Below are 18,401 nucleotides of genomic sequence, written 5' to 3'. Positions count from 1 at the left end.
CTCATTCTTATTTCTATTGTAATTTAGACCTCTTTGACTACAAGTCAGTGGTTTCATGTTCGAAATTTTATGACACCTTATTAGTGTGTGTGTGTGTGTGTGTGTGAAATCATGCTTCCCATTGTAATTTGGATCATCACTTGTATTTCACTAATGCAAATCGTCTATTTTGTAGATATTAATTCAAAGATCATCTCTATAAAATATCACTTAAATCCGATATCAGTTGACCACTCAATTAATTTTAGTACTTTCTTGAAGCACTATGTCTATTGATTTTGTAAGACACAATTAGATGTCTAAACGACTTTCGATCTGTCTAATTTTTTGCAAGGATGTTCTATGAATGAAGACCTAAAAATTAGATGGTTTGGATTGTTGAAAAAAAAAATCATTGAGTACCTTAAATGGTGTCCCTCAAATAAAATTATTTGAGGAATCTCTCATTCAAAGGGGACTATATATATATATATATATATATATATATATATACAGAGAGCTTCCATTGAGGGATCCCTCAAATAATTTGAGGGACACCCCTTGTAGGCCCCACTCCATATTGTATTTCACTAATTCAAACCGTCTATTTTGTAGATATTCATTCAAAGATCATCTCCACAAAAAATTACTTGAATCTGACATCATTTGACCATTCAATTGAGTTATTGAAATTTTAGTATTTTCTTGAAGCATCATGTTCATTAATTTTGTAGGACACAATTGGATGTTGAAACGGTTTCCGATTTGTCTAATTTTTTTGTAAGGATGATCTATGAATGAAGACCTAAAAAATAGATAGTTTGGATCATTGGAAAAAAAATTTGTAGGATACCCTAAAGGGCGTCCCTCAAATAAAATTATTTGAAAAATCCCTCAATAGAAGGGGACTATATATATATATATATATATATATATATATATATATATTTTTCTCATACATCTTTAAATGGAAAGATCCAAATTATATGTTCAATTTCTTATATGTGAGACCCGAATTCTTACCCCAAATATAAATAGTTTAGTTTTAGTTTTGAGTCTAGATCCCTAATCAAATATGGTTGGACCCAAACTCAAATATGAGTTTTAACACTATTTTCATATAGCAACTCACACTCTCTCTTTCTTCTCTTCCCTTTGAGGCCCACAATTTGAGTTTTGAGTTACACCAAACTCAATTATACGTGTAGTTTTGGATTTAAATTTTCCTTTGCAAGGCCTATACTTTTTACTTTGACTCAAATATAGAATTTGGGTAGTTGCATTGGAGACCACCTTTCTAGTCCAAACTCACATCATACGACCTCACCAAATGTGAGCAGAAAAACGAAGAAAATACTACTATAAATATCCCACCAAACCAATACCAATATATATCAGTCGGAAGATCTTCGACCGACACACACTAGCCTTAGGTATCCATGCTTTCATATTATTTGAAGTCACACATACAGCATTTGTGCATGAGGTAGGCATGCACTACTTAACCATGCCAAGTAGCTCGCACGTGGTGATCAATCCACACATGTACAACAATTAGGTCAACGTCACACAAGGTTTTATGATGTCAATTTTCTGATTAATCTTAGAAATGTCAAAAGTTTGGCTGAGCTTTTGCAATTTTGTTTTGATTGTACACAATCACAAGATGTCCAGGGTTCCTCATGTGAATTTGTGAGTGTGCTTTTCTCTCTTTTTTTTGGTCGAAAAGTGTGTTTTTCTCTTCGTCGTTGGTAAAGTGCCCACTTTTTGACTTGCTGCCAAAAGGAGGAACAGGATCAATAAAGGATCACCGTTTCAGCATTCACCAGCCCCTTTGGATCTACCGCTCAAAGACAAAGACTGAAAGACATCTTCTCTGCATTTGCCATTGCATTATTTTCAATTGCTGCACAGGCCAATACCCAGTTGGCATGTTCTTGTTGTTTTATAAGGTCCAAGTCCCAAAGCCCCCCACATCATAATATCAACACATTCACATTTCATGCCATGCAATCATGTTCTCTGACATCACCTCTCCAAATAAACCATTTCATGCTTCTCTTACAATAATATCTCGTGACATGTTTAAATATAATAATTTTTATTAATAAGGAGAAAAATTCAAACTTTCGTAAAAATCATCTCAATATGCAACTGATTTATACTTTTATGGTATACCATTAAAGAAAAATTAGGTTTTAGACATAATTAACTTTATTAATTAGTTTGTAAGATATTGGATATTTTGGTTTTAGTTTTAATACCTAGAAAAAAATTACTATTTTGGATTAGCCTAAAGAGAGGCCCAGATTCATTGGGTCAGGTAAAAAATAACAACTGATAAGACAATTCTACCCTTCTGATAAGACAATTCTACCCTTCTTGTACAATTCTACAATGACACATGTAGTAATTTTAGGGTTGTTGGATGTCCTTTTGGTAAAATTAGGTGGCTTTGGTTTTATATTAATTAAGCAAAATTAATTATCTTTCTTCCAAATTAGTTAAGTTTTTTATGGGTTAAAACTAAAGAGCCCTAATATTAATATGCATTGGTAACACTATTTCGGCATGTAACGCATACCAAGTTGTCCATCACAGTCAATCAAAATCATCCACGTTGCACCAAAGTGTCAACATCTTCCGTACATTACAGAGCCTCATATGCTAAGCTGAGGAGGTCTCTTCTCATTTATATGATGTAGCAGTGATGTTTAGGCATTCCAACCCCAAACCCATCTGCCAGTCATCTCTACCATTTCACAGGAAGCCTTCACCGGCTTGCCCGGTTCAGTACTGAATGGCCCACCACTGCCTCATGGTACCCAACAAAGATTTTATAAGAATACACTCTCAGTAGTGAGCTTGGTTCTTTCTTTCTTTCTTTCAATTGATTTTATATCTCAAGCTTGGCCTTTGGAGACTCCTTTGAGGTTAGTTCTCTGTTCTTGAAAACCAATTAATTAATGTCCATTCCATAATGCATGCATGTTTTGATGGGTTTGGATTATCAAAAAATTCAACTTGATTGGATCTTGAAGCATTCTCCGTCAGTTCTTGGATTTGTTTTCCGGGAATTGCTCTTCTTGCGGCGAACAGATTCGAGTATTTTCTTACATGCTAGTCTCATATCTGTTTGTTTGCTGAAGAAACAAGTGGAAATGAGAATCAAATTGAATCCATTGAATATTACTTTTTATTTGCCTTTCAGAAATCGGAAATCCACCTTTCATTTTGTTTGGTAAATTATTGAGATACCCAACTACTGAATTTTGAAGGATTGGAAACATAGTAATATATTTGGTTTCCTATATTCTTTTGGAGCATTGTTATAATGATATGTATTATTAATTGTAATTGGGAAACTGTATACAACAAACTTGATTTTTAAACCACTTCTTAATTGTCAATTATCATTCTGTAAATTGACCTCATTTACAGTTCTTTATTTGGGTGGTTGGAATATTTCTATTTGGTTTCATTGGATAGAGTAGTAAAGTAAATGGGTTCTTCTTATCTGTTATTGGTCACCTGGGAGAGGTGGAAATAGATGATTACTGCCTTTTTGCAGATGATGAATGGTTCAGATCTGGTGGTTGAATTGCAGGGTGTTGAGCACTAAACTAACCATTGGGTCAGTGTCAAGTGCTGAAATCTGTGGAAATGTCAATACCCAATTCAGACATGTCTCAGAATGGAAATATAAGGCATGTTGATTCCTTATGTAGTGTGGCAGAAATTGAAGAAATTGATTTTTCAAAGTTATTAGACAGACCAAGCCTTCTGAATATGGAGAGAAAACGATCATTTGATGAGAGGTCACTCAGTGAACTATCTGTTGCATTGTCCCCACGTCACTCATCAAGAAATGCTGATAATTCTTTCAGATTTTTTGACCATCCTGAATATGTATTTTCGCCCAGTAGAAGGTCACTCATTGGCACCCCTAGGTCACTGACTGGCTTTGAGCCACATCCAATGGTTGCTGAAGCTTGGGAAACTTTGAGGCGTTCGTTGGTGTTTTTCCGTGGTCAGCCAGTTGGGACAATTGCTGCAACAGATACCTCTGAAGAAAAACTTAACTATGATCAGGTAGAGACCTCCTCTCCTTGTTCTTCATATTAAATGTACATATTCTTGGAACGTTGATTCTGCAATAATAGAGAGAACCTAAGACTTCATTGTTTGTATATCTCCATTTGTTTATGTTTTCAATCTTTTGGTTATAGTATCACCCTACAAATACACACACACGTGAGGAACATTTATGATGTTTTTGCATTGAAGACATGAGTTATTGTGACACATCCATATAGTAAACAAATTTGAAATGCATTGTGTTATCCTTCTTGTCAGTCCCTGAGTCGTCTTGGGGAGCCTCATTTTCAGTTTTTGATGACCACCATGTTTATATGTATACATGTCTTAGGACTTTTGATACATGCATACAAACAGGCTTAGGCACATTGTCTGCCTGGGGGGCAGGGGGGGTGGAATACCCAAGTTTCCAAGCTTTATAATTAACTTGCTGATTTAATGTTCCAATAATATATTTCAAACTGTGGGATATGAATATTCTTTATGCAGGACATATTTTTTTATATGTTGAACAAACTTTATTAGTTTCAACTTTCAACTTATCCAGTTCTCCATTTGTGCTTTTCTTTAACTCTGATTTACCAGGCAGAGTTTCTGTTCCATAAAGTTGGCGATCACAAATTTTATTCTTATTTTTTCTTCTTATGCATCTGTGAAGGTGTTTGTCAGAGACTTTGTCCCTAGTGGATTGGCTTTTTTGATGAATGGTGAACCTGAAATAGTTAAAAATTTTATCTTGAAGACTCTGCGTCTTCAGTCATGGGAGAAAAAGATTGATAGGTTCCATCTTGGAGAAGGAGTAATGCCAGCTAGTTTCAAGGTACTCCATGATCCAGTCAGGAACAGTGAGACTTTAATAGCAGATTTTGGCGAGAGTGCGATAGGAAGAGTTGCTCCTGTTGATTCTGGATTTTGGTGGATCATATTGCTTCGAGCATACACAAAATCCACTGGAGACTCTTCATTGGCGGAACTTCCTGAATGCCAGAAGGGTATGCGGCTTATTCTAAGTTTATGTCTATCAGAAGGGTTCGACACATTTCCAACCCTTCTTTGTGCTGATGGATGCTGCATGATTGATCGTAGAATGGTAAGATTTTCATAATTATGTTGAGTCCTGTTTTTCTATCATCTGGTATGAATCAGGCCATCATGCCTAATATCATGAGTTCACCACAGTCAAAGCCCTTAAAATATTAGCATATGCATAAGTTGTTAGTTTTGCAGCTAGTAACTTAGTCTACAACATTCAGAAACTCAAATCATCCTTCTGTGAGTAACTCTAATATTGAATTTCGTGTCAACCTGGTCAGCCTTCTCGTTTGTTTAATTGTCTAGGAGGATGGAACTTGGATCTAACATATTCGAATTTGAGTCGATATTTTCTTGTCTGCCAAAACAAATAAATCTCCCAGTTAGTGCCTTCTTCCTCATGATCTGAGTGCAGCATTCGAAATTATATTGTAAATCAGGTTTGTTGTAAAGGCTTATGAGCTAAGTCACTCACTTGCCATGTTATCTCTGCCTGAAGGATTGTTTTAGGTTCTTATGACCCTGGCAGAGGTAAATTCATGCAACTAAACCCATCGTGATGTTTTGGTGCACAGACTTTTGAGAACTTTTAATCTCCCCATCAAATTTTCAGCTTGTCATCAATTAAATTGCAAAAAACAAAAACAAAAGCAAAAGAAAGTTAATTTAGATTACATTTTCTTGTAATATGAAGCACTGTGGGCACTCTCTTGTTAGAGCATTCATTGATCTTCATCAGTCGTCACTACTAGCTGCTTTCAATTTTGTATTTTAAGATAAATATGCTGCTTTTTTAGATTTTGGTTTTGTGTTGCCTATCTTTTCAATTCCTTAGGCTCACTTCTGTATTGGTTTTGTGTTTTCAGGGTGTCTATGGGTACCCCATCGAAATTCAGGCTCTTTTCTTCATGGCTTTAAGATGTGCTTTGCTGTTGCTTAAGCAAGATGATGAGGGGAAGGAGTTTGTAGAGCGCATAGTAAAACGCCTTCATGCCTTGAGCTATCACATGAGAAGTTACTTTTGGCTTGACTTTAAGCAGTTAAATGACATATATCGATATAAAACTGAAGAGTACTCACATACAGCGGTCAACAAGTTCAATGTGATACCAGATTCTCTTCCAGACTGGGTCTTTGATTTTATGCCAACTGGTGGTGGTTACTTTATTGGGAATATCAGTCCCGCCAGAATGGATTTCCGTTGGTTTTGCTTGGGTAATTGTATGGCGATTCTTTCATCCTTGGCAACCCCTGAACAATCCGTGGCAATAATGGATCTCATAGAATCACGGTGGGAAGAATTGGCAGGAGAAATGCCACTAAAGGTTTGTTATCCAGCTATAGAAAGTCATGAATGGCGGATTGTAACAGGCTGCGACCCGAAAAATACAAGATGGAGCTACCACAACGGAGGGTCTTGGCCAGGTATGCTTGCACTCTATAGCCTCCTCTGTACAAAATTTTACCGTAACTACTGATGGCATTATGGAAATTGCACAATAGATCAGTAGAAAAAGATTGGAAAAAGAGAACTTCTCCCCTGCTCCCCATCCTTCTCCCATGTCGCCTCCTTCACCCCTCCTTTGGCCCATTCTGCTGGACCAATTCTGCAGTTTACATGAAAGCATATTGAATCTTTACTCAACCAACTCTTATTCTTCACTAATTTGTAGATTTCACCCTCTTTTGTCCACATTTCTCTATCCATGGTGCAAATTTCTTTTTCCCTATAATTCAGCGTTTGAAATTTTTCAAGACAGCATCAACGCTATCTTGGCATGGACTGAATGTCTGCAAATAATTGCAGACGAGATGAGAGAATATAGGGGTTTTCTAGGACAGAGCAACAGATGCAACTTGCAAGTAGAGTAGGATGTTTCATAACTATTTTACTCCATAAATTTTTGGAGAAGTTGTCATTTTTGTCACTAGAAAGGTTTGGTCATGAGTTATTAGCAGTGAATTGAGATAAAAACTGTAGTATTTTTACTTTGCCTAAAGCTTGAGTACTCTACATGTACCTGTGTATACATCTCACCGTGATAATTAAATGATGTGGTGATGTTGTTGTTAGGGTGTTCCTTTATTTTTCCTGCCATTTACATGTTGTCATTGTGGTTGATACAGTGCTGTTATGGCTTCTCACTGCTGCATGCATCAAGACTGGGCGGCCCCAGATTGCTCGACGTGCCATTGAACTTGCTGAGAGCAGATTGCTGAAAGACAATTGGCCTGAATACTATGATGGGAAACTTGGCCGTTACATTGGGAAGCAGGCCCGTAAATTCCAGACCTGGTCAGTAGCGGGGTACTTGGTAGCAAAGATGTTGTTGGAAGACCCGTCTCATTTGGGTATGATAGCGCTCGAGGAAGACAAACAGATGAAGCCGGCAATGAAGAGATCAAATTCGTGGACTTGCTAATTCGATTGGTCAACCTATGACCTATTCAGCACAAGGGTTGTCGGTTTAGTGGTTAGGTGGGGTTGAAGGGGACCAACTACAATGAAGTATTAGCTTCTTGCTTCTTCATTTTAAATAAGCTACTTGTATAGTAGTATGCTTGTAATATGTCTTTTCCTGGTACAAAACCCTTTTTTATAGCTCTCTCTCTATCTCTTTCTCCCCCCTCCCCCACCTCCCCCCCCACCAATCTGTGCGTGTTTGCGGTGAAAACCATATTATGTCATACCACCTTGAAGAGATGAGATTGATGCAGGGACTTTCCCTTAACAAAGACTTAAGCCCAAAGTCATATTTTGGTTAAAACACTAATGAAAAAGAGCAATTTGTTTGCTGCCTGCTTTTGTGTTGGAGTTGTTATTGTTCATTGGAAGACTTTTGACTTTGAGCACTAGTCAGCCCCAAAAAGCCTTCATTCAGAACTGCTGGGAAAGTAGGAATTTAGTTCACCAAATTTTGGGAAGATAACCTTCCACAAGGTCAAGGTGTCATATTCTGATTGGTGTGTGATATATCATCGGTTGTTGCCTATTTGGTAATTCTGGTTGTCAATCTAGAAATCCTCATTATAATTATAAATTAAAAAAAACTAAAATAACTCCTTTAAGTGGTGTTACAGTCCTCTTATGATACATGTATTTATTCATTAATAATATACTTATAATATATGTATTTATCAGATATATTATAAATATATTATAATATGAGTGAGCGAGAGGATTGATACTTTCCCAATCATAAATGGCTTAAACCAATTACCTCCGTGATAAAATGTTGTACATATAGAATTCTTTATTATTTATTTATAATTATTGGACATGCAGAATTCTTTTTGAAATATGATTGTGGACAAAACAAAACAAGAAATAGAATTTCCAAATTCCAACTTGTGTTGGATACCGAAAATTTTTTTTACTTATAGTTTTATAATTATTTATTATAGTAGTCCTAGCATGTGCCAATTGTTTAAAAAAAAAAAATCTATTTTTAGAATTAAGAAAAGATAATATGGGTAGTTATGTTCCATAAAAGTAGGACCTATTATTTGATTTTGTTTTTAATTTTAATGTTTTTAGTATAAAAAATGTGAATTTACCATATTATCTTAATTTAATTAATAATTTCAATTCTTAATGTTTGAATTAACTAAGGACATTTTCTGATATTTTGAATGTTTCACCATTCTCTACTTTTTACTATATATATAGACAGTCTCGATCTCTTGGACCACAGGAGTCCAAGAGATTGTGGTCACCTACCGTTGGATATTAATCAAATGGTTCAAAATGATATATATAAATGCAATATGACATAAATGATTATTACCCGATTATGTATATACGTACGCAATGGTCTGTGGCAAGCAAGGAAACGTAAAAGTTGTTTCTAAAAAAAAGAAAAAAAGAAAAAGAAAAAGAACGGTGCCTTGCCTTGTCATCCAATCCACACGCCACATTCTCACGTTCAGTGCAAACGACACATCAGAATTCAGAAGCATGCTAAAAACGACATGCAACGGGTGTAGTACGTCTTCTTTTATTAAACTTGGGTCCGGATATCTAATTCGGGTGCCCGGATAACCCACCCGAAATCACAGAAGAAAATGTTTGCCTTCGCAAAATCCTTTTTTTCCTTGCAAAACAGTCCTAATCTCTCTCTCTCTCTCTCTCTCTCTCTCTCTCTTAACAGAGGCTGTTCCGCACCACAACTACTCACATTAATAAGTTACCTCACTTTCTCTCCACCTCATCACACTTTCCGGGAAAATCAAGAGCCCGAGAAAATCAGAGAAGGAAAAAAAGTGAAAGAAAAACAACGGAAAACCTCATGAGGGCTCCGAAGAGGCCGATCCACACCGTATCGACATGGGTTCGACGCCAGCCGCCGAAAGTGAAGGCCTTTCTGGCCGTCGTAACGGGCATGGCGGCTCTGGTGGTGCTCCGATTTATCGTTCACGATCACGATAACCTCTTTGTTGCAGCTGAGGCTGTGCACTCAATTGGAATCATGGTCCTAATCTACAAGCTCACGAAGGAGAAGACTTGTGCTGGTAAAGTATTGACCTTTTTAGGGTTTTTTTGTTTGTTTTCCCTTTGTTGGTTTTGTTTGGCTTTCCCAACAATTTTTAGGAATGCTGGAAAGTGTTGATTCGATTTTGGTACAAACTTTTCTATTGCGGCGAATGGGGGTTCTTCAATATTAGGATGACTGGAATTTCACATGCAAATCCTTTATTGGGTTTTGTTTGTTTGATGAGAAATTGTTATGAACGGTGGAAAAATCTGGGATTTATTGGCTTGACAATATAATTGTTAGAACAGAAATTCATAAGCTTATCCTTCAAAAAAAGAAGATTAATAAGGCTAAAGTTTTAATTTAATTTTTAATTTTTACATGTTTTATCTCCGGAATGTTTTTCTTTTCTGTTTTAAATTTTCCTCCCTTTTTTTTCACCAACCTGTTGAATATGTTTTATGCTATGAAACTCGTGTTTTGATTGGGAAATATTGGAATTGTTTGCAGGGTTATCACTCAAATCCCAGGAGTTAACAGCTATGTTTTTAGCTGTGAGATTGTATTGCAGTTTTGTGATGGAATATGATATACACACCCTGCTTGATTTAGCTACGCTGGTGACGACCCTCTGGGTTATTTATATGATCCGCTTCAACTTAAAGTCTAGTTACATGGAGGACAAAGACAATTTTGCAATATACTATGTCGTGAGTTTCTCTCTTCATCACTGTTTTCTTTTCAAATAAGAGTGTGTATGTGAAGGAGAATTCTCACAGATTATAAAAGCATTATCTTTTTTCTTTGCTCGAGTCTCTGATCAAAGTGATAAGGAAAAATTAATGCTTATTGGGGTGTGCGATCTTGTCAGTTTGCATTATTACATCTTGAACAATTATTTGATTGACTTCCTCTTTCAGTCATGATGCATTGTGAAGTTTATTCTGGACCGAAGTTATGTTGTTGCTTGCTATTGCTATTAATGAAGTTGCTTTCTTTCTAGTAGTAATATCCTTATTTTTATTTTATTTGATGCAGGTGGTACCATGTGCTCTATTAGCTTTGTTCATTCATCCATCAACGTCTCATCATTTATTGAACAGGATTTCCTGGGCATTTTGTGTGTATCTGGAAGCTGTTTCCGTACTGCCCCAGTTGCGCGTCATGCAGAACACAAAGGTCTAATTTCATAGAATGAAAAATTTGTATTTTTATGGGTTTGACGATTTGACTGCATACTACTAGTTTCCCCTATGAATCATCTTCTTTTTGTACTTTTCAGATTGTTGAGCCATTCACAGCTCATTATGTGTTTGCACTGGGTGTCGCAAGGTTCCTCAGCTGTGCCCATTGGGTTCTCCAGGTTTGATTTTTGTATATGTTTGCTTTTATTTTAGATTGATTTATTTGTGGCATTTTAAAAAATGGTCATTCTGCATGTTTCAAGATGAGTTGCTTTAGTGTCATATTTGGAAGTGGCATCTTGATGATGAGATGAACAGTATAGAACAAATTTTCATATTTTGATTTTTGTAGTCCATCTGTCCAAGCTTTGGCACTTGTACTAATTATGTAGTACTGTATATGGGCGCTTAAATGGTCAAAATCTTAGACGAGTATGTTGCTGCGATTATTTTAGTTTTGTTAAAGGGTATGAGTTCTTTGCATTCTGCTGCTAATAAATTTTTATCTATTGCTCCGACAGGTATTAGATACTCGCGGACACTTGCTTGTAGCCTTGGGCTACGGGTTATGGCCTTCTATGGTTCTTATTTCAGAAATTGTTCAGACTTTCATATTAGCAGACTTCTGTTACTACTATGTCAAAAGGTTGGGCCTCAATCCATTATATTTTTTGCCAAGTTTACTTGCATCGCAATTATCTTCCCCCAAATGTATATTTTATTTCATTCAACCCTTACCTATTATGGATGTTTTTGTTTGGCAGTGTTTTTGGAGGGCAGCTAGTCCTCCGTCTCCCTTCTGGAGTTGTATGAGTTCACTCCAGTTCTGCTGTGATTTGCAAGCGCACTGCCATCAAGACTTAACTTAGCTAGGCATGTGGCTGGTCATTGTTGTTTAAGTTCCCCTTTTTGCTCTCCACAAGGTTCTAGTTCTCTCTTTTAATGAAAAAAAAAATCATGACTGGGGATGAAGTGGGTTGTTTGTAAAGTTGGAGATGGAGTGAATTTAATTTATATTTATAATTTAGACATGACTTTTCTGAATTGCTTCATCTTTTCTTACTAGGTGCTAACATTTGCTAAAGTTTACTACTACAGAATCGTTTCTTTCTACATCCAGTTAATTTGCTCAAGCATATATTTAACAATGGATGCAGGACAAAGTGTAAAGCACTTGTCTGCCATCTGCCCGCCAACTTGAGTGGATTCACATTGCTTCATTTCTTTGGTTCAATATTCAATTTCCTACAGCACTATCAAACCACAAACTGCTTTCCTGTTTCTACCAAGTGCCTACTTCACCGGTCCCACCACAATTTTTTGGTCTTTGTTTCATTTTTTTTGTCCGACTTTTGGGTCTTTTTTCTTGGTCCTACCTTAAATTAAGGTTACTAATCCCACTTGTCCTGTGACACTTCAGCTAATAATCCCAAGAAAATTCGTATCTATCAAGGATTGTAGGGGAAAATTCATGCGTAGGACGGTTTGAATACAACACCCTCGCATCTAACCTCACGTGTACAACAACCCTGTTGTAAGCAAGAATTTCTAGATTATAGGGTAAACAACAATTATCAAATTGATTTTGGGTCATTTGGTTGGAACGAAAACAAAATAATAAACTTGGACTGATTTTAAGGATTGTTAGACTTTAAGAACTTCAGTCTTATATATTCAATTGAAATCAATGGAAAGACAATTACATAAACATAAGCGCACCTCATGTGGCCTAATGACAGCAGATATAAAAATTCTAGTGAGCTATCTAAGATTTGGCTTTATGCTTAGACAGCAAGGTTCCTTGCTAGAATTCCCTCAAAAGTAATTCCAGGTCCAAAAGCCAGTATCAATCCCCATTCACCATCTCCTTCTTGCTGTTCCTTCTTGATCTTCTTGCTCTCTTCTATCATGTACTCCAGCACATACACTATGGTATTACTGCTAGCATTGCCATAATCTGCCAGAGCTCGTCGGCTGGCATTTAACTTCTCTGGGAACAAATCAAGACGCTTCTCCAACCGGTTCAAGATTGCAGGACCTCCTGGATGAACAGCCCAAAACATCTTATTGTACTCCTTGTTATCATATCCAAGAACTCCCATCAACCTCCCACAGAACCCTTCAATGTGATCTTCAATTATCTGAGGAAGCTCTCTTCCTAGCTTGAAACTAATCCCCTCTTCTGTGACCCTTCCATCAATGGTCTTCTCGGTGTCTGGCAGGAACTCTTGTATGGCAGTGTGAAGCTCAAACAGAGGCTTTTCAGAGATTAAGTCAGGGTCTGAGCCAATCAACATGGCTCCAGCACCATCCCCAAATAGTGCAACACCAACAAGATCATACGGTCTATGTGCACTTGGTGGTTTGTAGCCAATAATAGTGGTTTCAGAAGTAGCAAGTAGTACTCTGCTTCCTGGATTGTTCTCAGCAATGTCCTTGGCAACACGAAGGCCAGCCACACCACCCGAGCAGCCTGAGAAGTAAAGCAAGACCCTTTGAGTCTCGGGACGGAGGCCAAGTCCTTTTGCTAGGTAAATGTCACCACCGGGTAGTCGAGCTTCACTGGATGAGACATAGACCAAGTGTGTTATATCTGAAGTAGGTCTCCCCCAGTTCTTGATGCAAGCTCGTGAAGCTTCAATTGCCATCTGTGTTACAGCTTCGTTACAAATATGCAGTCTTTGCTTTATAGTGGGTGTGCCTTCAGTTGTAAGCTCTGGGTACTTCTCTAGAATCTCATCTGACATGACAACATACCTAGTTTTGACTGTTGTTGTCTTGCCTGTGAATTGCCATATAAGAATTACTAAAACCATATAATGTTGCCTTTAAATTACATAGGACACTATGCTCTATCAAGATATCTAGTATGTTATGTTGTTAGATTGTTACTACAGATCATACGTTCCAAAAAACATTCACCTGATTAATGATACAGATAAAAGGTTTGGCAAGAGAATATTTCCCTTCACAAGATCCACATGCGCAGTCTATATGTGTAGTAGCTTGATTTTACAATGTATGATCATATTTTGGTTAATGGCTGTGCGCAATTATTGGTGTGTCAATGTTGTAAATAGAAAAATAAAAAAGAACTTTAGTTGATGGACTTACAGAGTCGAGCCAGCTTCTGCTTAAGTTCAGGATCATCACAGTTGGTATCTCTGAAATACCCATCAACCAGAAAATCCTGCATGACAAGCTGATGAGGGAAGGCCTTGCCAAGAGCCAAAATCGTCGCTCTGCCGCCGTTGGCCTTCATTATGGAACCTCCCTGCCCAACATGCTCACTCCCCATGTCTAGTAGTTCGCTGGTCTCTCTTTCAAAACACTTGGTGATATGCCTCAAGCATAAGAGGTCTTGTAACTTCTGACCCTTGCAGTAAAACAACTATTGGGCTGCTAATATATATACAGTTCCACCGCATACTTATGACATTAGATTAAACTCAAGGGACATATGGTGTTAAACATTTTCATATAGGGAGAAACATCATGCGGTGTGCAATTCTTATACATAGGTTAGTGGTTTAGTTGAGAAGTAAGGTGTTCATGTAGATTATGTTTAAGGGTGCAGATAAAGGGTTGGTCTGAGGTGAGAAGCAAGCTGTTCATGTAGATTTGTTGCACTGGTGGTGTTTTACATTTGAAATCAAATATTTATTTTCTCTATATATACTTTTGGTCCCGAGATCACTTCTATTCTGTTCACAGAATCATAAAACTAAAACCCACTGGTTTGGCATGTCCTGGCTGAGAGAAGTAATTAACATTGAATCTGCATGACCCCTCAATGTGTGAATGTCTGCAATTCATGTTACAAATACAAAACCTACATATGTAACATTTTGTTTTTGGTCACCACACATGTAGCGTAGTGTGAAGCTGAAAAACATCGACCAGCCTCAAGGATCAATATTTACGGTTAAATTTTGATACTTGTGTTCTTAAAACTAAAAATTCATTTGAAGTTAGTTTTGATTTTTAATTTTCAGAAGCCAGGCATTGTTAAGAAAATAGAGCTTATTCAAGTCACATTTCAAGTCACATTGTACTGTGGAAGAACAGCCTCAGACAACCAGAACTCAGAAAATGACCATCTAAACAAGGATTAAACCTTCAAACTGCTTCCGAGCAGGTAACAGACGGTTCACCAAGAATATGCCAACTTATAAAAGAGCAGAAGATTACTTGTTATTAAGTCAGCACAATAGAGTTTATAATATATAGTGACACAACTACGAACTGTTTCTGTTGGACTTAGAATAACAACTTACCAAAATCTGCAGATATCTAATAATTGCAGTCCAGGGGACATTTTTTTCATGTCAAATTTCATCACTACAATAGGTTTCAATGAATATGTCAAAGATCTGAGAGGCACTTTCCATTAATAAAATCAGTAACTTGGGTGACCGCACGTTCAAGAGCTGCGAAGCTTTGCGAAGATTCTTCTGCAGTTGTTTCCTCACCATCTTTTATATCAATCACAACTTTAAGAAATACTGAGGGTACTTTCAACAGATCTGCCACGTAGGCAACAGCTGCAGCCTGAAACCCAATTTTTGTTTTTCGGAAAGAAAAAAAAAAGCTTTAATGCAATGTAAAAATGACTGTAGAATACAACAGAACTAAGTAGGGATACCCTTATCTTATATGCTATGAAGAAAGCTATGATTTAGTTACAAGGTTACCTCCATGTCTTTAACTACAGCGTCATTCGCAACCATTGATGCTTCATCCTGTGTGGACATATGTAGAGAGTCACCAGTAGACAGTTTGCCAACCTGTAGCATGCGGGAAACTATAAATCCCGTTGTGGATATTTGTGATGCTATAAAATAGAAAGAAAATGAAAGCCAAGTATCATGAATCATGATAATGCAAATCTCTACCATAAATTACAGACAGATGCCTAACTGCGTTTGCTCTAGATAATGGACAACTCCAAATTAAAAAAATTTACTGACCAGAATTTATCAAATGATTTGGAAGCTTCTGAGTCCAAGAATTTTGCTGCATGGTAATTACCTTTAGGTTAAGTTCCTTTTGAAGATTGGGTGTTGAGAGGGCTTGTCGCAAGCCAAGTCCATATAGATCAAAAACCTGTAGAAGACATACATGCCACAGATAAATATTGAGTAGAAAATTTCCAAGTAATCACATATGTTTGAGTATCAGAAAAGTAGATATCAAAAGAATGAAGGGGTATTGGCAAGTGTTTATCTTCTAATGAATAATGAGTATTTTAATCCATTCCATTCCAACGTTTGTTGTTTTTAACCATTCTAGGCCACATAATAGCAACAAACGTTCAATTCTCCCTACCAGATCTAGCAAAGTTCAAGGTATTTACATTCAACAATGACTAAAGACACTGGAAAAAAGATGCAATTGTTTTGGAACCTCTGCCGTAACATATTTGATAAAAGATTGGTCATTATCAGCAAATATTGCGAACAGGAATTCCTATTTTCCAGTTAAGAAAACAAGTTCCGTAGGCTATATATCCAATTAATCAAGCGTGAAAACATTGACAAGTGCTTGAATGAAGAAACTAAGGAGCACTCACAGGAATAGGTATCCTTCTATCACAGAAAGCAACATCAGATGCGACATACACATCACCAATGCATGCTCCTTTGGCCTGAAAACATCCATTAATCAGTCATACATAATAATTAATGCCAGATGCTTCACACAATATCTTTACATCTCAACATACTTTATACATAAATGTTTTGTGTGCAAGTCCCCTTGTGCATTTGTTTCATTTATATACAATTCACTATTTGAATCTTCAATCTTTTCAATATCCATTCTAAGAAGAGGATCCTAATTTTTCAGTAATGCAGATTCTCCAATTAACATCTCACAAAGGGACAGAAATGAAATTTTATTATAAGAAAAAGAGCAAAGTTGGTAGAAAAACAAAATACCTTAAAGCCACCAGCAGTGCCTGCATTGATAATTAGGTCTGGCTGCAATGCTTGAATCGAAGCATAGGTCACAAGAGATGCAGGAACCGTGCCTACACAATCAACCCCTGAAAGAAAAATTGATAACATTGAAACGAAGCAACTACATTTTTTATGTCTGATTAAAATAGACCAAAGGGGAAAAAAACAACCATAACATATTATGCTTTTGAAGGAGTGATTTTGCAATAGCCGAAACAAATAATCAATTATTTCAAAATATACTGTACTGATAAGAAAACTCCAAACTCAGAAGAGTCAAAAACTCACCTAAGGATGAATCCTTTCCAGGGCAAACTAGATTAATGTTAAGATCCTTGTAAAAACCGCGATACCGGACCCAAGGCACCCCTTTTGGGAATCTGAATTGTTAACGTATTGATGTATCAAACAAATGAAAACCACCCAAGTAAATTAATTAAATTTTTTTAAGCAGATCATACTCTGCTCTTAGAATTCTAAAAATTAAATTAAACATGTGGTGTATAGTTTGGAATGCAAGTACTTTCAGCTAAAGATTGTGTTTGGTAATTCATGAGGGCATTTCCTATTTGATGTGTTACTTTGCTAATCGAAGTCAGATAAAGTGATTATAAACTGAAAATGAACGAAGATGAACTCACACAGACTGAAGATCCTCTGAGAGGTTAAGCTTGTTCACCACAGGAAGAGCTTCACTCTGCATAGCTGTTAAGTTACTTGCAAAGATCATTACTTTATCCAAGAAAACTAGTCATAGTAGCTGAAGAAGAGTGGAATTTATAAACCAGAGAGAGTGGAAATATCAAAATGGGAAAGATAAAAAACGTACCCATTACGATGAGGATGGTGGAAATGGGGCGCTTCTCAGCTTTAGCAACCATGGTTTCGTCTGCAGCGTCCGATTTGTCGCCATGAGGAGCCATTTTTATTTTATTGTTTTCCTTTTGATTTCTCTCTGGGTTTTCTGTTTTCTTGCCAACCAAACACAAAATGTTGTGCTCTCCCTCGCAATCAAACCAAGAGAGAAGCGTGTGAGTCTGTGACTTGGTTTTACTGCTGAGAGGATAGAGAGAGAAGAAGAGGCCTTTGGTTTGGTGCCAAGCAGCCAAGTGTACCCGGAGCTTATGTGTCAATCTCTTCTTACTCTACCCTTGCCACGTGTCCTTCACTGAACTCTTCAGTGCCACGTGGCAAGTCCGTAGTACGACATATCAGCCAAATGCCACATCATATTGTTTGGTGCCAATCATTTTTGTTTATATTAAGTTCCTTCTTGTAAATAAATAAGAGTTCGATTCATATATATTTTTTTTACTTTTTTATTTTTGAATAGTTATTGTTTTTATTTTTGTATTTTTAACAAGTTATTTCTGCTTAAAATTTCATATATCAATTCATACGTCCTCACTTTCACCTTTAAAATTTTTCTTTGAAAACTAAAAGCTATTCTCTTTTAATCTAAAATTTTTTCTTTAATTTTAATCTTTAATTTTGGTCTATTCTCTTTGCTCTCCTTGGGGTCACACTCACATGCTCAGTAAGGTCATTGAGTACGCATGGAGTTTGGAGTATGCACTAAAGGTTGACATGATGTCTGTCAATACGATCCATAGGAATATTCTACTTATACTCTCTAATATAATTGTATAATAGCAAGCATGCAGCTAGGATAC

At 36.7% G+C, this 18,401-nt stretch overlaps 4 protein-coding genes across 5 annotated transcripts; 2 read left to right on the top strand and 2 right to left on the bottom strand.

The window, feature by feature from the left end:
• Window positions 1–2,686: 2,686 nt before the first annotated feature.
• LOC117637777 (probable alkaline/neutral invertase B) lies at window positions 2,687–7,715 on the top strand. Of its 2 annotated transcripts, none has more exons than XM_034372785.1 (5): window positions 2,687–2,912; window positions 3,587–4,071; window positions 4,736–5,167; window positions 5,976–6,534; window positions 7,237–7,715. In XM_034372785.1, the coding sequence occupies exons 2-5, from the start codon at window positions 3,643–3,645 to the stop codon at window positions 7,530–7,532; spliced, it is 1,716 nt and encodes a 571-aa protein (XP_034228676.1). In that variant the 5' UTR covers window positions 2,687–2,912; window positions 3,587–3,642; the 3' UTR covers window positions 7,533–7,715. The 2 variants fall into 2 exon arrangements, with proteins under 2 accessions (XP_034228676.1, XP_034228675.1); XM_034372784.1 differs by having other exon boundaries at window positions 3,551–4,071.
• Window positions 7,716–9,200: 1,485 nt separating this feature from the next.
• Window positions 9,201–11,857, top strand: LOC117636437 (ER lumen protein-retaining receptor erd-2.2-like). The gene is made up of 6 exons (XM_034370925.1): window positions 9,201–9,621; window positions 10,095–10,294; window positions 10,623–10,763; window positions 10,867–10,947; window positions 11,290–11,414; window positions 11,533–11,857. Exons 1-6 carry the CDS (start codon window positions 9,399–9,401, stop codon window positions 11,579–11,581), a joined length of 819 nt encoding a protein of 272 aa, XP_034226816.1. The 5' UTR covers window positions 9,201–9,398; the 3' UTR covers window positions 11,582–11,857.
• Window positions 11,858–12,417: 560 nt separating this feature from the next.
• On the bottom strand, window positions 12,418–14,685 carry LOC117636435 (type III polyketide synthase B). Its single transcript, XM_034370922.1, has 2 exons — window positions 13,883–14,685; window positions 12,418–13,550 (listed from the first exon to the last, which is right to left on the bottom strand). Exons 1-2 carry the CDS (start codon window positions 14,064–14,066, stop codon window positions 12,553–12,555), a joined length of 1,182 nt encoding a protein of 393 aa, XP_034226813.1. The 5' UTR covers window positions 14,067–14,685; the 3' UTR covers window positions 12,418–12,552.
• A 252-nt stretch (window positions 14,686–14,937) lies between these two features.
• On the bottom strand, window positions 14,938–17,801 carry LOC117636436 (5'-methylthioadenosine/S-adenosylhomocysteine nucleosidase 2-like). Its single transcript, XM_034370923.1, has 8 exons — window positions 17,558–17,801; window positions 17,370–17,433; window positions 17,017–17,108; window positions 16,708–16,814; window positions 16,341–16,415; window positions 15,800–15,874; window positions 15,463–15,555; window positions 14,938–15,319 (listed from the first exon to the last, which is right to left on the bottom strand). Exons 1-8 carry the CDS (start codon window positions 17,649–17,651, stop codon window positions 15,134–15,136), a joined length of 786 nt encoding a protein of 261 aa, XP_034226814.1. The 5' UTR covers window positions 17,652–17,801; the 3' UTR covers window positions 14,938–15,133.
• Window positions 17,802–18,401: the final 600 nt, after the last annotated feature.

This window comes from Prunus dulcis, chromosome 8, assembly GCF_902201215.1.
Source record: "Prunus dulcis chromosome 8, ALMONDv2, whole genome shotgun sequence".
Classification (NCBI taxonomy): domain Eukaryota; kingdom Viridiplantae; phylum Streptophyta; class Magnoliopsida; order Rosales; family Rosaceae; genus Prunus; species Prunus dulcis.
This window is presented reverse-complemented; position numbering and strand designations above follow the sequence as displayed.